At 38.5% G+C, this 20,024-nt stretch overlaps 1 protein-coding gene and 1 long non-coding RNA gene across 3 annotated transcripts; one reads left to right on the top strand and one right to left on the bottom strand.

Moving 5' to 3' along the window:
• Positions 1 to 2,240: 2,240 nt before the first annotated feature.
• On the bottom strand, positions 2,241 to 19,260 carry SERPING1 (serpin family G member 1). Of its 2 annotated transcripts, XM_026683744.2 has the most exons (9): positions 19,022 to 19,260; positions 16,105 to 16,215; positions 15,737 to 15,898; positions 14,609 to 14,978; positions 13,139 to 13,276; positions 10,812 to 11,015; positions 6,707 to 6,849; positions 4,199 to 4,418; positions 2,241 to 2,845 (listed from the first exon to the last, which is right to left on the bottom strand). In XM_026683744.2, the coding sequence occupies exons 1-9, from the start codon at positions 19,079 to 19,081 to the stop codon at positions 2,595 to 2,597; spliced, it is 1,659 nt and encodes a 552-aa protein (XP_026539529.1). In that variant the 5' UTR covers positions 19,082 to 19,260; the 3' UTR covers positions 2,241 to 2,594. The 2 variants fall into 2 exon arrangements, with proteins under 2 accessions (XP_026539529.1, XP_026539530.1); XM_026683745.2 differs by lacking the exon at positions 16,105 to 16,215.
• Positions 14,238 to 14,696, top strand: LOC148133239 (uncharacterized). Its single transcript, XR_015746603.1, has 2 exons — positions 14,238 to 14,327; positions 14,574 to 14,696. It is a non-coding gene; the product is annotated as an uncharacterized LOC148133239 (long non-coding RNA).
• Positions 19,261 to 20,024: the final 764 nt, after the last annotated feature.

The raw sequence follows: 20,024 nt of genomic DNA, 5'->3' as shown, positions 1-20,024 counted from the left end.
ACAAGAGTTCCAAATAAAACAAATGCTTTTGGGTTGGAATATTGCAAGTGGCTATACAGTTTATTTATTTATTTAGAAAAAAAATGATGCTTAAAAAAAAGCGATTGAAAATATAAGAAACTAGGATTATGGCTAGGTCTCGGACAGCATTGCTCTCTGGTTGTTGTTAATAATACTGCATCTACAGTCCATTGTTTACAAGGCCACAGTGGCTCACTGAAATGGGAGAAATTATTATTATTATTATTATTATTATTATTATTATTATTATTATTATTATTATTATTATTATTATTATTGAATGGGCTAAGGCCCATTTGCAGTCTAAACAATTTAACCCAGCGTAATCATTCCTCTCACTTTTGTGTGAGAACTAGTTTAGGAACACATTTACACAACATTGTTTCCATTCTCCAGCAAACCAACCAGGATGTGCAAAGTCATTGTTCAGTCAACGCTTTGTCTTCTGAGTTACTCAGGCAGCAACTCTGCTCTCCCCTACTTTGTGCCTATGACATGAGTGGGCAACTATGGCCCCTTTATAACCTATGGATCAACTTTCAGAATTTCTGAGCAGGAATTTTGAGAATTGAAGTCCACAGGTCATAAAGGGGCCATAGTCACACCTCTGGTCTATAAGGACAATTTTAAAGATGGCAGTACTTTCCTGCCCTCTGCTTCCCACCCCATTTCATGTTGGAGGTTAAGGGCAGTTATTATGGGAAGAGCTGATATTATAAAGTATTTCTTTGTCAAACAGGGTGGTGCTGCCTGATCTGTAGGAGGCAGTTGGTGCACCCCTTTCTCAAGAGGCCATCCCTTGACCTCACGATATTAGACAAGCTTTGTCCAGTCTCCAATCTTCCCTTTTTAGGGAAGATCATCGAGGGGTGGTTGGCACACAGGTACAAAGGGCCCTGTATAAAATAGACTATCTGGGTCTTTTTCAACCTGGGTTCAGGTTGGGGCACAGTACTGAAATGATATTAGTTGCACTTGTGGATGATCTTTGGAGGGCTGGAGATGGGAGTGGTTCAACCATTCTGGCTCTCCTGAAGCAGTGGTTTTTGATAATTCTTTTAATTCATTCATTTATTTATATCCTACCCTTATTTTTATAAACAATTCAAGGTGGTGAACATACCCAGTCCTCCTTCCTCGTTCTATCTTCCCCACAACAACAACCCTGTGAAGTGGGCTGGGCTGAGTGAGAGCAACTGCCCCAAGTCACAGCATTGTTCTGGATGATCTTTGGGGATTCAGAGTGGGATGGTGGTTCTACTCTTTCCTTCTAGCTACTTCCTTGGTGTTGGTGCAAGGAGGGAAGTCAAGGCCTAGGCCACTGTAATGTGGGTTGCATCGGGGCTTGAGCCTTTTGCTGCTCCTTTTAAACATAATGAAACCGTTGGGAAGGTCATCTGTCAGTATCATCAATCTAGTGGTTATATTCAATTAAATACCTCCATCCCCAGATGTACTGTTGATTGTATGGCAGTGTTGGCCAAGGGTCTTGGTGGGGAGGAATTGGCTTTGATACTCAACCCTAGCAAAATAGGTGGCCACCCATGCCCAGATTCAGATATTTCTTCTTTGACTCTGGACAGAGTAGCAATCCCCCAAATCATGTTACTATGCAATTTGTAGTCCTCCTAGACTCATGTCTCCTGCTCAGAGAGCAGGGGGCAGCCATGGCTAGGTGTACATTTGCATAGATTCACCTGGTGGATTAATTGCACCCTTTCCTGGACTGGGAGGCCTTGCTCACAGTCACTCATGCTTTGGTAATTTTCCATTTGGATTACTGCAGTGTGCTCTACTTGGAGCTGCCCTGAAGAGTACCCAGAAGGTTGCATGGGGGAAAGAGAATGGTTTAAATGCAAACTTCAGACTCCAGAAATGTAATGGGTGGCAGCTGGGGAGGGAAGAGTTAGGACTTAGCAGGCAACACAAAGCAGAGGTTCCCTCCAGTGAGAGCACAAATCATCCACAAACTCCCAACCACAGTGTTTTAGATGAAACTTCAACTTTACTCCAATTTCAGATTCAGATATTGTTGAGCAAAGAAAAGATTGATTCAGACCTCTAAATTAGCTAGTGTCATATATAATCATGCGCACTGAGAGTTGGTTTTAAGGTTCTGAGGTCATCATGGGTAGACCTGGCTATATGATAATGGCTCTTTTACCCCAAATTCTCTCCAGCAAATCCTAGTTTCAGATACAGCAATAACTGTCCAAGGAGACAATACAATTATACTTTATTTCTTAGAAGACCAAAAGAGATAGAAGAGGCCAAACATACAGGCATGGTGGAGCCCCTCTCATTTACTTCATGCCTGGCATAAATGAGGTGGATTTCTCTTGGGCTCATAGATGCAGAAGGATATATAAAACAGACACAGAAGCAGGGAACAGATCTTTTTTAAAAAAGATAAAATGAAAATATAAAAGAACTTTTTAATGGAAGAGGCTAAATAAATGTGCTCTATGGAATCACAGTTCCACAAACCTCCTGACTATATTTTTCAGGTTGAGCTAGGGTAATCTGCAAGCTGGCTTTGTCCCACTAATGGAAGTTGAGAGGACATGGAAAAGTTATGATGTCAGTGGGTTGGTGACACGTCCCAGAAAGACTGGGACTCTATGATCCCTCAAAAACAAAAAGATGAACGGCTGTTGCACTTCAAACATTGTGGCTGTACGTGCTAGGCTGACTGCTGTTGCAGCAGCTCCCTCTACTCCCTCCTCCGAGACTTGTAGGACGGCCTTGTGCTTGGCACTGGACAGGGCTATTGATTCATTCTGAGCGATTCCACACAAATCAGCATCATAGAAAAGCCCAAAATCTGAAAGGAAACGTTGAAAGAATGCATAAGAAATGGCTCAACGTTTGAAAGAAAAACAGAACTAAAACAGGTCTAAATTTGCCAAACACCATGTTCAGGTAATTTCCATATTACATGCTTATACATAGCTGAGGTGTGCTGCTTTCCCAGAATTATTTAAAGAAGAATTATGACATTTATTTGTAAAACACTATTCTAAAAACTGGCAATGCCCTCCCTCATTGTAAAGGTCTTTCTGTGACACATATTGGCAAATCAATCCCATGTCTTCCAGTTAGAATAATTTCTATTTAATTAAACATTAAAGACTCAATATTGTATTCAGTCCACTTCTATTACCTAATGTTTATGCACATGATATATTTTTAAATCGTTTCCTGTTATCTTCTTCTTTTCTTTCTTTTACAGCCATCTTTCCAATTCTAAGTACCCTCTCACAAGGGAGGCCAAAATGGCTAACATTAAAACAACCCTAAAAATTATCAGAAACGTTTTCCTTTCCCCAACGCTAATTGTTTTCTATTATTCAAGAGAACTGTACTGAAAATAGAGCCAGAGGGAATGTTTTCTCTATTTCCTCATTATCTTCCAAAGATACAGATAGTCCTTGACTTACAACCATTCATTTACTGCAACAGCACTGAAAAAAGTAACTTATGACTCGTGTTTTGCATTCATAACCGTTGTAAGCATCTCCGTGGTCATGTAATCAAAATTCAGGTGTTTGGTAACCAGAATGTATTTAGAATGGTTGTAGTATCCCAGGGTTATGTGATCACTATTGGCAAACGTCCCAGCTGGCTTCCAACAAGAAAAGTCAATGGGAAAGCTGGATTTGTGATGGAATTAGCAACGATACATGGATTCACTTAATAATCATGGCAAAAACCGTCATAAAATCAGGTGCAACTCACTTAACACCTGCTTTGTTTAGCAACAGAAAATCTGGTCCTAATTGTGTTCGTAAATTGAGGACTACTCATAATCCCAGAAACAGAGATGAGATGTGAGCCCTAATTGGCTTCACTTTTTCAAGGAAGAAGAAAATACGGGAAAGAGAAAACAAAATGATTTATTTCCAGTAGGTTTTGAGCAATGCCAGTGCCAGGTATCCTTCTTGAGAATATCTGTTTTGGATGATGCCAAAAGACCCCTCTAGGAGCAAAAGAGATGGGACAGCTATTTCTTCTCAGAATAAAGCTACATAACTGAAGTGAATTAAATATGCCTAGGATTGGCACCGAGGATGTATTTTTTCCTCTCCATTGACTGACCTGGTTGACTTGGAAGTAGCAAATATATCGTCCTCATCTCTAATGTTCTCACTGATTTAATTTCTTAAATTTTTCTTACCCATTTCTCCAATGATTTTGGTAAGATCCTGAGATGATTCCAGCTTAAATTTTGGCAGAGTTACTATTGTTGGCTTCAAAGGCAATTCCTCCACCCTGTTCAGAGCTGACATGACGGTTGTTGCAGTGAGACGTTCCTCTATCTCAGCGAGGTTTGTGAACTGGGAGCGAGGGATGAGGATCACCAAACTCAAATTGTGCTGCAACTGAAACCGGCCAACCTGATAAAGCAAATATCCATCAGCCTCTAATCTGTCTCCCATATTCTCATTCATTAGAAAAGCATTCATTTCCCTTTCATTTCCCTGCAATAAGTCTTACATAGTAATTGCTATTCTCCATGGCCATGGTTCTCTAACTGTGCACTTTGGAGAATGACAAGAGGTTTTGTGGAGTCAAAGACTGGAATAAACATTAAGAAATTCCACAAAATCATTCTTTACAGAGAACGTCAGTGAGTAAGAGTTTAAATAATATATTTGCCCAGTTCAGCAGCAGGAGTCTTGCATTGAGTAAGTAGGCAGGCACAACTTTGTTAACCTGGTGGGAAAACAGTAGAAGGTGGATCTCTTATGACTTTGGAGACAGCCATCCCCTATCTGGTGCTCTCCTGATGTGCTGAAATGTGCAAATAACAGGACTAGAAATTAGGGGATTAAGGTCGATCATATCTGAAAAGCCTTAAATTGAGAAAATTGTTTAGGGATTAGAATACATACCCAATTTAGTGTCAAACCAATTTTACATTCATTCCTGAAGAAACCATCAAACGAAACTTTTGTTGTGAAACTCAGGTTATTTTTATGTTCTTCATACAAAAGAGCAATATAGACAACCCAGTCCAAATGCCTATTTTGTGGATCTCAGAACTGTAGAACTCACCCAGTCAAAGGTTAGACACAAACTGCTGAGAAATGCACTGCTTTTAATGCTACTTGACAGAATATTAAAGAGTATGCAGTCTTTCTTTTAGATTTAATGGGACAAACCCTCTCCGTGGAAATATAGATCTCACCTACTTGTGTGACGTATGTCTCATTGTCCATCTGATTGCTAAAAAAAATGTCAGTACAGTAACATTTTAAAAATATCATTCCTGGGAACCTAAAAATTGTCTGCTTTGATATAGAATTACAATTTCTAAAAGTATTTGGACATTAGCCATAATCACTAAGTAAGTTGATATTAGGAAGGTACTAGTATTTGACCCAGAATTTGTCTGAAACTGGAGTTGTGATTATTGCTCCAAGGCAGTTCATAGGGTGCTCACTTTTTCATGGTTGGGGTTGCACTTAATATTTTTGGAAGGCTGAAGTGGGAGGTAATGATGCAAAGTAGATTGGGCCATGCTTTTCTCAGTGGTTCTTGAAAGTTTATGAGTTTATTTGTGTTTTAAGGTATGTTAAGTTTCTATAGTTTATACTTATTGCCAATTTTTCAGCAACCATGATCAGAGTGATTCCAAAGATGACAAATAAAGGTTCGAGGAATACCTGGCTTTAGATTGCACATCTCATTCCCAGCAAAATGAACCAAGTCTGGCTAATGCAGAGGAGTGAGAAGATGTGATTATCTAGTTATCTGTTTGTCTGTCCATTCAGCCATCCATCCATCTGAATGGCATGGTCAATAGACTTGTTTGAAAGTTCTGAATTAATTCTACCGTTTATCTTTATGTTGTTGTTTTACTAGAGGTACAAGAAGAATGCTCTCTGCAATCCTTTGCTGCAGCATTTGTTATTCGGGTCTTTAAAATACTAAAAAAGAAAGATCACCTGCTTGTACATTAACAATAGACAATATAACCATTTTCCAGTCCAATAATGGTTTTTAACTCAAAAGAGCAAAAATGCTGGACATGAAAGTGAAACCCATAAATGCTTTAGGAACCATATATCCCTAGAGAACAATAACTCTCATGGTATAGGTAGAGTGTTTAGCAATAGCAATAGCACCTAGACTTATATACCGCTTCACAGTGCTTTAACAGCCCTCTCAAAGCAATTTTCAGCATCAGCATATTGCCTCCAACAATCTGGGTCCTCATTTTACAAACCTGGAAGGATGGAAGGTTGAGTCAACCTTGAGCCAGTGAGGATCAAAACCCTGGGCAGTCAGGGTATGCATTTAAATGTATTGCCTCCATTGTTTTCCCCATGCCTACTTTTTATTTTTTTGTTTTATATTTCTAGGCAGCTAAAAAGGATTAAAAACTCAAATGTAACTAAACAATACATGTAATGGCAATTGAGAACCACATAAAACATCAGCAGATGACATCATCCATTTCCCAGAACCAATTAACTTCCCAGCTCCCTTTACAAAATGTCAGCAGGTTGGGACCAGCCAGGTGTTCCAGAGGGCAGATGTTGTGAAAGAAAAGTCTTACTTCCAAGGTCCTTGTTAGAACTTATCTGTCAAGAAATTCACGGAATGTGAATACTTCATAGAAAGCATGGGTCAGATAAAAGGGACTTGAAAGAGGCTGTCCCTGCCATGTGCACATTACCTTAGCCTGCAAATTGTAGTCAAAGTAGGAAGCCACTGGATATTTCTTACTGGTCATCATGGGTACCTTGATGGAAGGGAGACCAGGACGGTGGAATTCTTCTTGGATTGTATTCTTTTTTCTAAATATAGTTTTCCATTTGGCTGAAAAGTTAAACAACTTGGATAAGAAGGAATCTCTTTGTTCGGGTATTTTCCCACATCATTATAGTTGTGCTTTTAAACGTTGCTACTACTTTAAAAGCAAAACTATAATGACGTGGGAAAATACCCGAACAAAGCTGAATACCATACATGTAAGTACCCACGAAAACTTAAGAAAACATATATATATATATAACTCTTTTAGTCTCCTCTTGAAATCATCAAAAATAAATACCAACCAGCTAAACACCTCATGGAATTAGCAGAACACTGCTTAACCAACACATATTTCATATACAAAGGACAAAGATACAAGCAAATTGAAGGAGCCCCTATGGGATCACCACTGTCACCCGTCATTGCAAACCTGTTCATGGAAGAATTTGAATCCAGAGCCCTAGCTAATGCCACCCACAAACCCAAACTATGGTTAAGATACATCGATGACACATTTGTGATTTGGCCCCATGGAAAAGAAAACCTAAACAATTTCCTAACACACCTAAACAGCACACACCCCAAAATCAAGTTTACCATGGAAACGGAAACAAACAACTACCATTCCTAGATGTACTAATCTACAAAAAAACAGATGGCACACTAGGGCACACCATATACCAGGAGAAAACACACACCAACCGCTACCTCAATGCCCAATCCCACCACCACCCAGTACAGATAAACTCTGTGGCCAAAACACTAATTGCCAGAACCAAACGCCTGGCAGACAAGACACACATAAAGACTGAACTATGCACCCTGACGAAAGTACTGACAGGTAATGGCTTCCACAAAAGCAAAATCACTGGCTTGATCTACAAAAACACTCTGAGACATAATAGAGACCCAGAAGATGAACAGACCTATGGAACAGCTGTCCTGCCCTACATAAGAGGTACTACAAACAAAATCAGCAAGATACTACACAGGCATCACATCAAGACTGCCTTCAAAACAGACAGAAAAATAGCAGCCATCCTAAGAAACCCCAAAGATAAAATTGACCTAGAAAACCAAGGCATAAATGAAGTCCCCTGTGCACCATGCCCTGCCACATACATTGGACAGACCAATAGAAGAATAAGTACCCGCCTGGATGAACACAAAAATGCAGTAAAAAAGCTGGAACACATTTTCTCACTAGTCCAACACATGAAAGCCACAGGTCATAGCATCGACTTCAATGGCACCAAAACCCTAGCCACTATAGAAAACCCCAGCCACAGAATTATCAGAGAAGCCATAGAGATTGAAAAAAGACCTGAAAGCATGAATAGAAGAGATGATTCCACCAGACTGTCAATTATTTGGAAGCCTGCACTCACAAACAAAAAATTTCCACACCACAAGCCAGGCAAACACCTGGGCACAAACAGATCCCCCCTGATACCTCCAGCTCAAACACACCCCAATCAGGCACCCAGATGAAACCTAGCTTCCTGATAAATGATAGCCGTCCATTTACTTGGAGCCAAGCCGCACTAAAAGCCTCCAATACAGGAACACAATGTTGCCAGCCAATCAAGACAAAAAAAGCTACAAAACAGACAGAAGATGTTAGAAACACCAATCAAGCAGAACACAGCAAACTCCAAGACCAATAAACACAGACCAAGACTCCCAACCAATCAGGATGAAGAAAAAAACATTCTGGCACAGCAGTAGGCTAGCCCCAAATTTAAAACTGAAACAGCTGTGAAAGTCTGATTCACAGACAAACCCAATACAGAAGCCTGATGAAGTAAGTGTGTGTGTGTGTGTGTGTTTGTCTGTGTGTGTATAATCTATATAAGAAAATAGGAAGAGCACTGCTGAGTCTCACTAAAAATTAATGCAATTTACTGCACAGATCATTCAAGCTACCATTCAGTTACTTCTAGGAAGCCCCTGAGCAAGATATATGATGTGGTTATAGCTGCATGTTTGGCAACAGATTCTATAGACAGTGTATGTCCTATAATGAACAAATATTTCCTTTTGTTTGCTTTGAAATTTTCCTAACAGGTTTTATTAGTTAGTCATGTGTATATGTATATATAGTTATTTTGTACTATTGAAAACTAGTTTGCATGAAAGAGAATATGACTGTCAAAATAAATATATAAAATAAATATGCTAGTCTCCCTCAAAGCTTGGCTGTTCCAAGATAGAACATTTTTGGAAACAACTGACACCATTATTTGTATAATGCTGTAAAGAAGTCCTCTTTTTAAAGTAGAAATTGATAGGCTGAGAACATGCACTTTCGTTTTCTGGTAACATGTCTTGTGGCTGGGTTCATACATGATGCAGACCCATGGTATCCCTTGGTGTTTCACAGTTGGAGGGATGAAGATTAATCATCTCTTTCCATTTCCTCTTCTACAGAATAATCAACAATTTGAACAAGGTTCCAAGATGTGTGGAATCACATCAACAGGGGATGGAGTGAGTGTATGGGTTTCTGTATTGAGGAATTTTAATTTTGTAATCCACTAGAGTAAGAACAATCCATGGATGTGTTGGGCAGCCATATAAATTCATTCAAAACCAGTTGCTAGTCTCATCATTCTGAGGAGACGCAGCATGAATCAATTTTAAGCATGATCTCAAAATGATGGATGATTGCCTTATGAAAGAGTTTGGGAACAATTTGGGGACCCAAATGATTACCAGACAAACCTTACTTGGTTTGTCCTTGGTTTACTACTGGACACAGGTCAGCATGTCAGATATTTTCCCATATTGTCATGAATGTTCAGGCCTAACTTGATGGTCTAGCTAACTAAGTTTTCTGCGTCAAATCAGGTTTCATGATGTAAATTAGAAATTCAATGTGCATGGGAAACTCTCAGTGTCACCTCAGTTATACATTGGCCACTGGGACAAGTTGTCTAAGGAATGCTGAACGAAAGATAATAATATTCAAAGACAGTGGCAGCAATAGAGGGACAGATTATCAAAAAGGGCCGGAAGAAAGAAAAAGTGATAAGAATATTCTGAGGGACAAAGGACTAAAGTTACTTCTTGTACCAGAAGGCCTGAAAGGAAATACTATGCATTGTGGACAAATGACATTCCAGTATAGAGAAAATGGTGCAAGAGAATCTGACGTGACGTCTGTGAGGCACACAAGAAATTGCTAGTGTTCCTTTGTGTAAGGCATCTGAACTGCCAAAGAGTATGTTTTATGCAATTATAAACCAGGTAGTAATTAGGTTATAAGGATACAGCTTGGCTTGGCAATATTTAGTAGGAAATTCCTTAAAGAATTAAGGAAGGTAATTAAAAAAGGTGTGGAAAGCAGTATTTTCACAGCCCCTCCTCCATGTCTCTCACCTCTTGTTAGAATTTTTGTAAAAGTAACTCAACCATGGATTGTACAAAGCATCAGAAGTTTTCTTTCATTTGACAAAACTTCATGCAAATCATACCTTTGAAAGCTGCCCTGAGAAGCAATTATCCTTCTCCACTTATAAACAGGAAGCAAGGCTGACATTTGCTTCACTACATATTGCTCTAGATTTTATTCAGCAGTTCAGCTACCGGAAGTACCAGATGAATCTTACGCAATACAGGTGAAAAAGGCTCTTCGGATACTGGAATTGCCATATGAGGCCTTTGGTGTGATGAAGTGTGATCAATCATATTGCCCCTGAGGCACCCACACTGAGTCCAACTATAATCACTTTGCACAAGCTAACCAATATATGCCAATATCTGAACTTCTAATTTCTATATGTGCTTTAATAACATAATAACAGTATAACAGGGTTGTTATATTTTTAATCCTTTAATGATTGCCACCCTTAATCCCAAATCCAGCAACACTTTATGCACAGTACAATGAATACAATTATTTATTTATTTATTTATTTATTTGAGAAAATGATGATGGCAGAGAGTTCTAGATTAATGGACTCCCTTTCTGTAGCACTTTCCTTTTACAGGAAATCAGAGAGAGTTAGAAATATTTTACTTACAGTGGAAGTAGACAGCGTTGAGGAGCACCATTTGGGCATCAGAATCTAAGTCATCCAAGAGTTTCTTGATCTTGTTGTCAGTATGTTCACTCACCCATGAGTTGACATCAGTCACTGCCTGGTTGGTGTTGTTACTAAGGAACTTCAGCTTGGTTTGATAGAATGTACTCGTTAGATTTTGAAATCCACTGCTCATCTTAAGTGCTGTGTGTCAAAAATGTAGATTTAAAAAAAAATTAAAATAGTAGGCATGTACCAATTACAATTCAGATAAATATAATTCTTGCTCTCCTAAAGATAAATATAATTCTTGCTCTCTTAAAGATTTTATAGTTTGCTGTTCATTTAAAAGATAAAGATGGATGGGTGCCAACTGTGGCTCATTTACAGAGAATATGTTATACTGTCATTAATCCATTTTCTTTAAGGGACCAGAACAGTGCTTTTTAAGGAAGTTCTTATATGAGAATTGTAATAAATTCCTTTATAAGCTATAGAATTTCCTTTGGAAATACTCATCTGGAAAGCATTAATTCATTCTTTGCATCTGTCTTCATGCAAAAGGAAACAATAGTCCAAACTACCAAAAGCAGCATCGTAGAAGACAGAACAGAAATGAAACTCAAAACAGACAAGAAAGTGGTAACAGAACACCTATCCATTTAGAAAAGCAACTGTGAGAGTTGATGTAGGTGTCCTAGTAGACTAGAGATCTCCAAACTTGGCAACTTTAAGGCTAAGCTATGCTGGCTGAGGAATTCTGGGAGTTGAAGCCCACAAGTCTTAAAGTTGCCAAGTTTGAGGACCCCTGTAGTAGACCTTCACTTAAATATGAGCCAGCAGTGTGCTGCAGCTGCCAAAAAGGCTAAATGCAGCCTAAGTTGCATCAACAGAGGGTTAGTTTCAAGATCGGTTGAAGTGATAAAGCTGCTTCCAATTCTGGCTACCACAATACCAAAAAAAAAAAAAAAAAGGTTGAGACTCTAGAAAGAGTGCAGAGAAGAACAACAAAAATGATAAGGGGTCTGGAGGCTAAACCATATGAAGAATGAACGAGGGAACTAGGTATGTCGAGTCTAACAAAGAGAAGGGCTAGGAGGTGATATGATAGCATTCTTCCAGTATTTGAGGGGCTGTCACAGAGAAGAGGGAGTCAACTTATTCTAAAGCACCTGAGGACAGGACAAGAAGTAACAGGTGTAAGATCATCAAAAAGAGGTTCAACCTAGGAGAAATTTCCTGACAATGGAGAACCGTTAATCAGTGACATTAATTGGCTTGTCTCTGGAAATTGTAGGTACTCCACCACTGGAAGTTTTCAATAAGAGACTGGACAGCCATTTGTCCAGAATGGTATAGGACCTCCTGCCATGGCCAGGAGGTTGAACTAAAAGACCTTCAAGGTCCCTTCCCTATCACTGTATGTTCTATGAATTAACATGTGATTTATAGATTAGCACTATGGGAAATGATCCCTTAGCTCAAACGTATAAATAGCAATGAAATAGAACCCTGCTTATGGATCCAGGTAAAAGGTATATTTATGGATGTTCAAAAAAGGGAAAGTCAGCAACAAAAATGTTCAATCATAATAAGTCCAAAAATGTCACTAGAAGAAGAAAGGAGAGGCATAATAGTTTAAATGACTGTGCCTTCACTTATGTTCTGTTGCCGTATTTTATATTTGCATGATTTTAAAATGTGCTTACATTACTTTTGGACTGAGTCTGTCAAAGGGGCAAAGAAAATATAGTTATAATAATATTAAAAAGTTCAAAATTCAAAAATGCTTATAACTTACTTACACACACAAATATTTTGCACGGCCTTAGGAATATATAAATAGTGGGGGGGGAACAGAAACTATTACAAGTAACATTTATTAGCTAAAAATCCAATTATAATAAGTTAGTTTTTTCAAAACCTGGAGGAACTGTGGCCCCAAAGGATAACAGGTTAGAGAAGGCTACTGTAGCATTTGCTCATCAAACTGAAAGCAGGCTCAAAAAAGGTCTTTTGAAATGTTATCTTGGAATCTCCCTTAGATTCCAAGGTAGACTAGTCTAGAATTTTACCTAGTGATGATACTAAACATCTGGCAGAACATATTTTATATGTCTGCAGAATTTAAGTTTATAATCTGAAGTAAATAATTTTGGGATTTATGCGTTAATCTATTGATGGATTCATGGAGATACATGGAGAGTGCAATTTCCAGCACAGGCCAGACTTCAGTCACATTCCAAGAAGATTTTTCCTTTCTATTTGGGAACGTGCTGACTTTTAAAAATTAGGCCTTTAGTTAAAATAAACCAACTGTTACTCACCCGGTTGGTAAAAAATCGCATTGGCTGAAGTCAGGGCTTCAGACTTGCCAAGTACTTTCAAGGCTCTATGCACACATGCAAAGTCTTTAGGATAGAACAGCAAATTCTCAAGGCGATCTTTGGTTTCATCACAGGCTCCTGAATGGCAAAGATAGGCGTATGGAGGGGTTACGTGTCATTGTGCAAAAACATAGATTTTTTTCCCCCCTGCAACCTACTTATTCTTTCAACTCCCAAATTCTTGGATTTTATAACAGTACTTTTGCTATGATAATTACTTTTCAAGCTGTCAAGTGTAACTCATGGGCTTGATTCTGAGATGTAGACAGAGATATATCTCTTCATTAACCTTACCCTTCACTTTAATGGACTTTCATGTTTCAAAGCCACATTTGAATGTTAACATTGTATGGATCACACCAGTACTGGTGTTAATCAGGTAGATGATACATTTTCCAGCTATATTAACACAATTCCCAACAACAAAGAATGTTAAACTCATGTGACATTAATCATTAACCATTGGATGATTTAGTATGACAATGCAACCAGTTTCCCAGCTTGTTGTTGCCAGCATTTGAGATGTAGATTAAGTGAAAGTACGGCAATTGTTTCTTTTCAGATATAGTAAGGCATTCTAGTGGCCTAAAATATTTTGGACCTTAACATTATCAGCTTCAGTTGGTATGGCCAATGGGCAAAAAATTGTTGGTGCTGTAGCCCAAGATATCTGAGTGAGATCTGACTGTTTGTTTTCTGAGGAGCAGAAAACTGCTTAGACCAGAGAACAAGAGGTTCATTTTGCAGCACTGACTCATTGTTCTGAAGGACTCATGTAGAAGGAAAGAAATTAGATAAAAATGGTGAAACAGGTTGGATCAAAGGAAGCTGGAATTTGGTTGTTGGAGCAAAACCTTTTAGTGAAAAATGAATTGTGTCCCTGGGCTTTTCAGCAATAGTAATCAGAATAATAGATTGTGCTTAGCAGCCTGACACAATATAGAGACAAATATATCCTGAACAATAGTGGAAAAAATTGTCCAAAGCTTTATTTAGGTTGCCAATGATTCCCAAGTGAATCTGACTCATTTCTAGAAAGATAGGAACTTTATACTTAATTTAAATGAAGATGCCCATAGTTTAGTACTATAACGTTTTTATAACAAGAATGAGATTGGAAGATAGAAATGTGTCTCCTATATTAGCAATGCTATTTGAAACAGGGATGCGTATGACAAGAGGGATGTTTCATAACTTATGTTTTTTTTTTAGAGAAACATAATATCTAAGAAATTATGAAAAGATACGAATATCTTTTTATACTGAAGTTTAGCATACAAGGGAACCTTTCATGCAAACATAAATCAAGGAGCTCACACATTTGTGGACTTCTGCATAGCAGGTGTCACACTGCCCTTCAGATCCTACAGGTAAGAGGGGGATGCAGAGGCCCCAGTGGTGTATTCTTACCTAATAGGAGATTAGAAAGCGTTGTTATGATGCTAAGGGGTGAGAAAACCATGTTACCATCATTTTTCTGGACTGCTATTTTATAGAACTCAAGCGAAAATCTGGATAGAGCCTCAGCCAGCTTCTGTTCATCTTCTAGAGTGGATTGAGCACATGTAGGCCATGGTTTCCAGCGCTGTGAGCATGAATTGGGTGGACAACTGGTATCAGACACTGTGGGAATGGGGGTAGTATTTGCTGTGGTTGGTCCTTCTGTTGAAACTTCAGCAGATTCTTTTTGGCCATTTGAAAATTCCACATCCGGATAATCGATTATCACTTTTCCATTTTCCTTGTGGATTGGTCCTTGTGCAATATTATCTGAAGTCTCCTATAAAATGTTGATATTAAATAATGGTGGATTACATACACATATGAATTTGTGCTTTATTTATCAGTAAAAGCAAAAATGATTGGCACTTTTTCTGACTCCAAATATCTAGGTTTTAAATTAAAAATAAGCATATTCGGCATTATATTGCACAGTAGTCACAATTAAATATTTTGACATTTTGCAGTTTAGATGGGTTTCACATATAATCATTTTTGGAAAATATTTCATATAAAAGAAACTCTAAAAAATTAAACTTCAATACCTTGTTTCTTAAAACAAAACAAAATAAATTATAAGTTCAAGTTCAGTACAAGTTAGGTTTTTCAACAGGCTGACACAGATAGCCTGCTACACTGATTTCATTGCTTTCTCCTGGGAAAAGTCACAGAATGGATTTTCAGAATTCGACAATTCTGGACCCTGATTATTGCTGTGAGTAGATTAGATATTTTACCTTAAATGACTCTTTCTAAATTTTTGATTCTGAGACATGGAAAATACATATCTTCTCCTGCATGCTGACCAGAGCACATAAATAAATGTTTTCTTTTATTTCTTCATGACCATATGGTTAATAGTTTGAAACTTATCAATAATGTTTCTAAAACAGAATGAAAATGCTGTTGGCTGGTAATGCCTTAATAAATTTAAGATAGTAGAATAGATACATTTTTAAAATAAATTCATTATTACTTTCAATGCAAAAGAAAGCTGAGTTAAAAATTCCTTTTTCTGGTCTCTATTAGCCAACACACCTGATGATCCAAGTTCCCTGTCCCAAGCTGTCCGTCAGACTCAAAATTGGTACCGGTATCTGAATACTGAGTTTGCTCAATTTCTTCACTTCTCTCAGCATCTTGAAGGGGAGTGGGTGTTATATCATTTCTATTATCTATCTCTTCTTTGACGCAAGGTGTCTTAGAAAAATAAATTCTCATTAGATAAACCAATGTGGTCTGCTTTCATCATGAACAATACATTTTCTTTCTGATTTAAAAGAGAAGTTAGTTATGTTATTTTTTAGCTCAAAGTTTGGAGGAAATGTTAGAGGACGTGCTTTTGGAGAATTAACAAAATTGTGTTAGTTGACAGAATTAGCTGTGATCTGAATTTTGAATCACACCTTCCATATTAAAACCCATGACAAGAACCTCTGCCATCTGGTTTCATCCTGGCATTTGACTACTGTCGGTTCTTCAGTCCTCTCAGCAACTGTTTCACCTCTGGATGCAACTTTGAAGTAAGGTGTAATGGAGAAATACATCCCTGTTATTTAAATGCATATTTTTCCTTTTAAAACCCTCAATTGTAACTATGCATTTCTTATATCAACACTAAATATTCTATTCTATTCTATTCTATTTATTTATTTATTTTATTTATTTATTTGATTTGCCAATTGTTTACAAGATAATAAGTATAAATGTATACATAGTTGTGAATACATGAAATGGGTACATATAAGAAAAATAAAAGAATAGGAGAAACAATAGGACAGGGACGGTAGGCACGTTGGTGCGCTTATGCACGCCCCCTACAGACCTCTTAGGAAAGGGGTGAGGTCAATAGTAGACAGTCTAAGGTTAAAGTTTTTGGGGTTTGGGGAAGAAACTACAGAGTCGGGTAGAGTATTCCAGACATTGACCACTCTATTGCTGAAGTCGTATTTCCTGCAATCAAGTTTGGTGCGGTTTACTTTGAGTTTGTATCTATTGTGTGCTCTTGTGTTGTTATGGTTGAATATTCTATTCTAATATTCTATTCTATATTCTATTCTATTCTATTCTATTCTATTCTATTCTATTCTATTCTATTCTATTCTATTCCAGTGTCCTAGACAGGGGTCTCCAACCTTGGCAACTTTAAGACTTGTGGACTTCAACTCCCAGAGTTCCTCAGCCACGAGGTGATTTGAACCACGAGGTGGCAGTGTCAGGTCACAAAGGACCTGAACTAGGAATACGTTGGCTTCTTGGCTCCTCTCTAGGGAGTGAACTAGGGACTGTTTCTCTTGGGCATGTTAATGTGCATTTCTCCAGTCCATGAGTTGGCAGGAGAGTGTGCTGATATAAATGACACTGCCCTGACATTTGAGCCCTATTGAGCTGCAATGCAAGGCTAGTATGTGTTGCTGTCCTTAGCAGTTTTAATGAAGACAAATATAAGGAAAGCAATTGGTGTATTTTTCTGGTGTTATTTCCCCTATCATTAAATACAATATGCTGGTGGGAGACCATCTAGCAATTGCTCTCTCTAATGTATGGTTGGATGGGTTGGACAAATAAAGGAGAGTGCTTTGAGCAATGGGTTTAGCCAGCTGTCTAGTTGCCTAACAGTTTATAAATATGGAGATGTCCTCCAGTTTCATAATGTGCCTTTCCTTCTCATTTTTAATCTATCATCCAGGCTAGTTTTGGACATGAGTTTAGTGCACTTTCAAAGGTAATTAGACCTCTGTTTGGAAGAGGTGACAGGCATGGAGGTGGGCTCATGAGAACCATCGGGATGCTCTTTCCCACACCCCACGATTTTTGCCTATGTTTGTGAGTCTAGGCACAGAGGAAGACTCTGGGATGGAAGGCAGGGACGTTCAGGTCAATAACTATTTTTGCAGGAGCAAGTGCTGCAAAGGAAATTCAATGTTGACAGTGACCAATAACAGAATAGGCAAAATGAGCTGCCTAATCCCTTGCCCCATCAGGGAGTGAAGTTGGGGTGCTCTGGAAAAGAGCTGCAGCCAGACAAAAATGCTTCCCACCACCATTTCCCTTATTATGCAACCATACATTCATTCCCAACTTTACTCACAAGCATTCAAGCCAGTGTGTCCAGCTGCCTGTGACAATGGAGCCACACTTTGGTGTTTTAAGGGTGTGTCGATATCTAAGGGCAGCTTCACCTGAGCTTACCTTACAAAAGCAAATGCTAAGGCAGGGAGGGGGGGTATTAACCGAATGGCATACAAACAGGGAAGCAGAGGTGACATCTGGAAACTGGTAGCTATGACAAGCAGGCAAGAGGGTTCAATTGCCAGAGTCACTGTGTTGAGTCGCTATGTTGGGGCAGCATATCCTGATAAGACTCCTGCCTGGAGTTTGGAACTTTGCTGGGAGCTGAGTAGCAACCAGAAAAGGAGCAACCACACTGGAACAGCACCTCTCCCAATCACTGCACAACCTTTCGGAAAAAGAGAACGATTGTTTGCTATGTTATACATTTTAAGACTTTTGTTTGAACTGAACATTATAGGATTGAGTATTGAAAGACTGAGCATAAAGGACTGAGTGGCAGCAGCAACTCGCAAGTCCTAGAAGGGTAGAGTTGACCCAGAACAATAAATAGCCTGTTGTTGGGGAAAGTGTGTGGTGCAGTAAAGCACCATGTATAGATTTGCTATGATGTGGCGTATCCAGTCCTTGGAAAGCAAAGAACCTTCACACACCCCAAGAACTAATAACCAGAAAATGGTCATAAGAAATCCTCAGTCAGAAGAATAACCCTCCATCCCACCCCTGCAAAGCATTTATTGGTGACAGAATCAGCAACACATAAGCTGCCAGAATGCAGTTTTCTCCCCTGTTTCAAACTATCTTCTCAGCACTACAAGGCTAGAACTTTCATCACTAAAGCTGTACATAAGAAGAGCATATATAAAACCCAACAAGTATCATACAAGTATCATAAAAGCATTGGTAAGGCATCACACAGGCAGATGCTAATAACAGAATCAGATTCTCATTGTCTGTTCTCTTCCTGCTCAAAAATGGGAATGGATGGTGGTGCCCTGAAGGGGGTTTCATATACCAGCTTAAAGGGGCCCAAAAAGCAGGGCAGATCCCAGCCTCTAGCTGCATGATCAACCACATCAGCAGTACTTTGTTCCCCAATGTTTGCCCCCATGATCTTGGCTTTCCCCTGTGATTGTGATCTATCTAATTTTATCCCAACAGCCAATATTAGGATGCTGCCTACTCTTAGAAATATAATAAAAGTTAAAATCTTCTCCATTGCTCTTAATAAGGTAAATAACTGGCACTCACCTGCTGAAGACTTGATATGGTCATAATGGCCAAACACAGAAGGATCAGCCAGGTCTTCATGATGGCAGAAAGCCTACCAAGTAAATGACTCTTGTTTTTAATCCCAACCAAAGATGGAGGCCTCTCTCCTACTTCTCAGATCTTCTTCCTTAAAAAGTATTAAAACAGTTTCTTGCTGGAGGAATTCTGAAGAGCAGCCACTTATTTTCTCCCTGTCTCAAACAACTCCTTGTTGTTCTTCTCTGGCTGTTGGCAAGTTCCTCTCTCCCATTTTTCGCAATCTCTGATCATGTGATTAAGCCCAACTTAGTTTCACTCTCTTTGGGGGAATTCCACTACTCCAGCAGATCTTACTGAAAAGAAACAATTAGAAAAATATGATGAAATAAAGAGATTTTTTTTTCAAACAAGGAGGGGAAACAGGAAGTTCTCTGAATGGAAGAAAAACAAGAGAACAAGAAACAACTTTCTTTGTGCAAACTTCTATAGATAATAGAACCAAACAGCTGTGACATATATTACCTTACCTTGAGAGTATGGCACAAAAGGGAGTGAAATTGGAGAACTATGAACAGTCCATTGGTTGGCTTTAAATATAATCAGTTAAAAATTAAAGATGATTGATTCCCCTCTCAATGAGAATTCCCGTAAATCAAGAGGGTGGGGATAAAAAAATAGTCATGGGTCAGCCTGTAGAATAGTCTACTATGCACAAAAAAGAAAGATAACACAGGTAAACAATAACAAACTGTGACTGCGAACTGCTTATTGTGTTCTCACAACCTATTTTTAAAAGATGGCTTAAATCAAATAAATGCTTTGCATAGTGTTAAAAAATTATTATTGTTCAGTTTGCTTTGAGAGGGCTCTGTGAACTTGGAAGATAATTCAGTAAATGACATTTTGCAACTGTAAACTTGATCTGAAAATGCAACCTATAGGCTACAGGTTTTTATACAGAAACCATTTCTATGAACAGAAATAACAGCATGGTAAAAAAAAA

This window comes from Notechis scutatus, chromosome 1 (genome assembly GCF_049901735.1).
Source record: "Notechis scutatus isolate UNSWTSFEM ecotype Mainland chromosome 1, rNotScu1.2, whole genome shotgun sequence".
NCBI classification, from domain to species: domain Eukaryota; kingdom Metazoa; phylum Chordata; class Lepidosauria; order Squamata; family Elapidae; genus Notechis; species Notechis scutatus.
Note: the sequence above shows the minus strand (reverse complement) of the source record. Positions and strands in the feature narration are given on the sequence as shown.

Excerpts from the sequence above, each read along its gene's own strand:
- SERPING1 (XM_026683744.2), bottom strand. The coding sequence starts at position 19,081 with ATGAAGACCTGGCTGATCCTTCTGTGTTTGGCCATTATGACCATATCA. Across the intron at positions 14,979-15,736 it reads CAGGGAACTTGGATCATCAG|GAGACTTCAGATAATATTGC; the intron begins GTGTGTTGGCTA and ends AACATTTTATAG. Across the intron at positions 2,846-4,198 it reads CAAAATCATTGGAGAAATGG|ATTTTGGGCTTTTCTATGAT; the intron begins GTAAGAAAAATT and ends GTTTCCTTTCAG.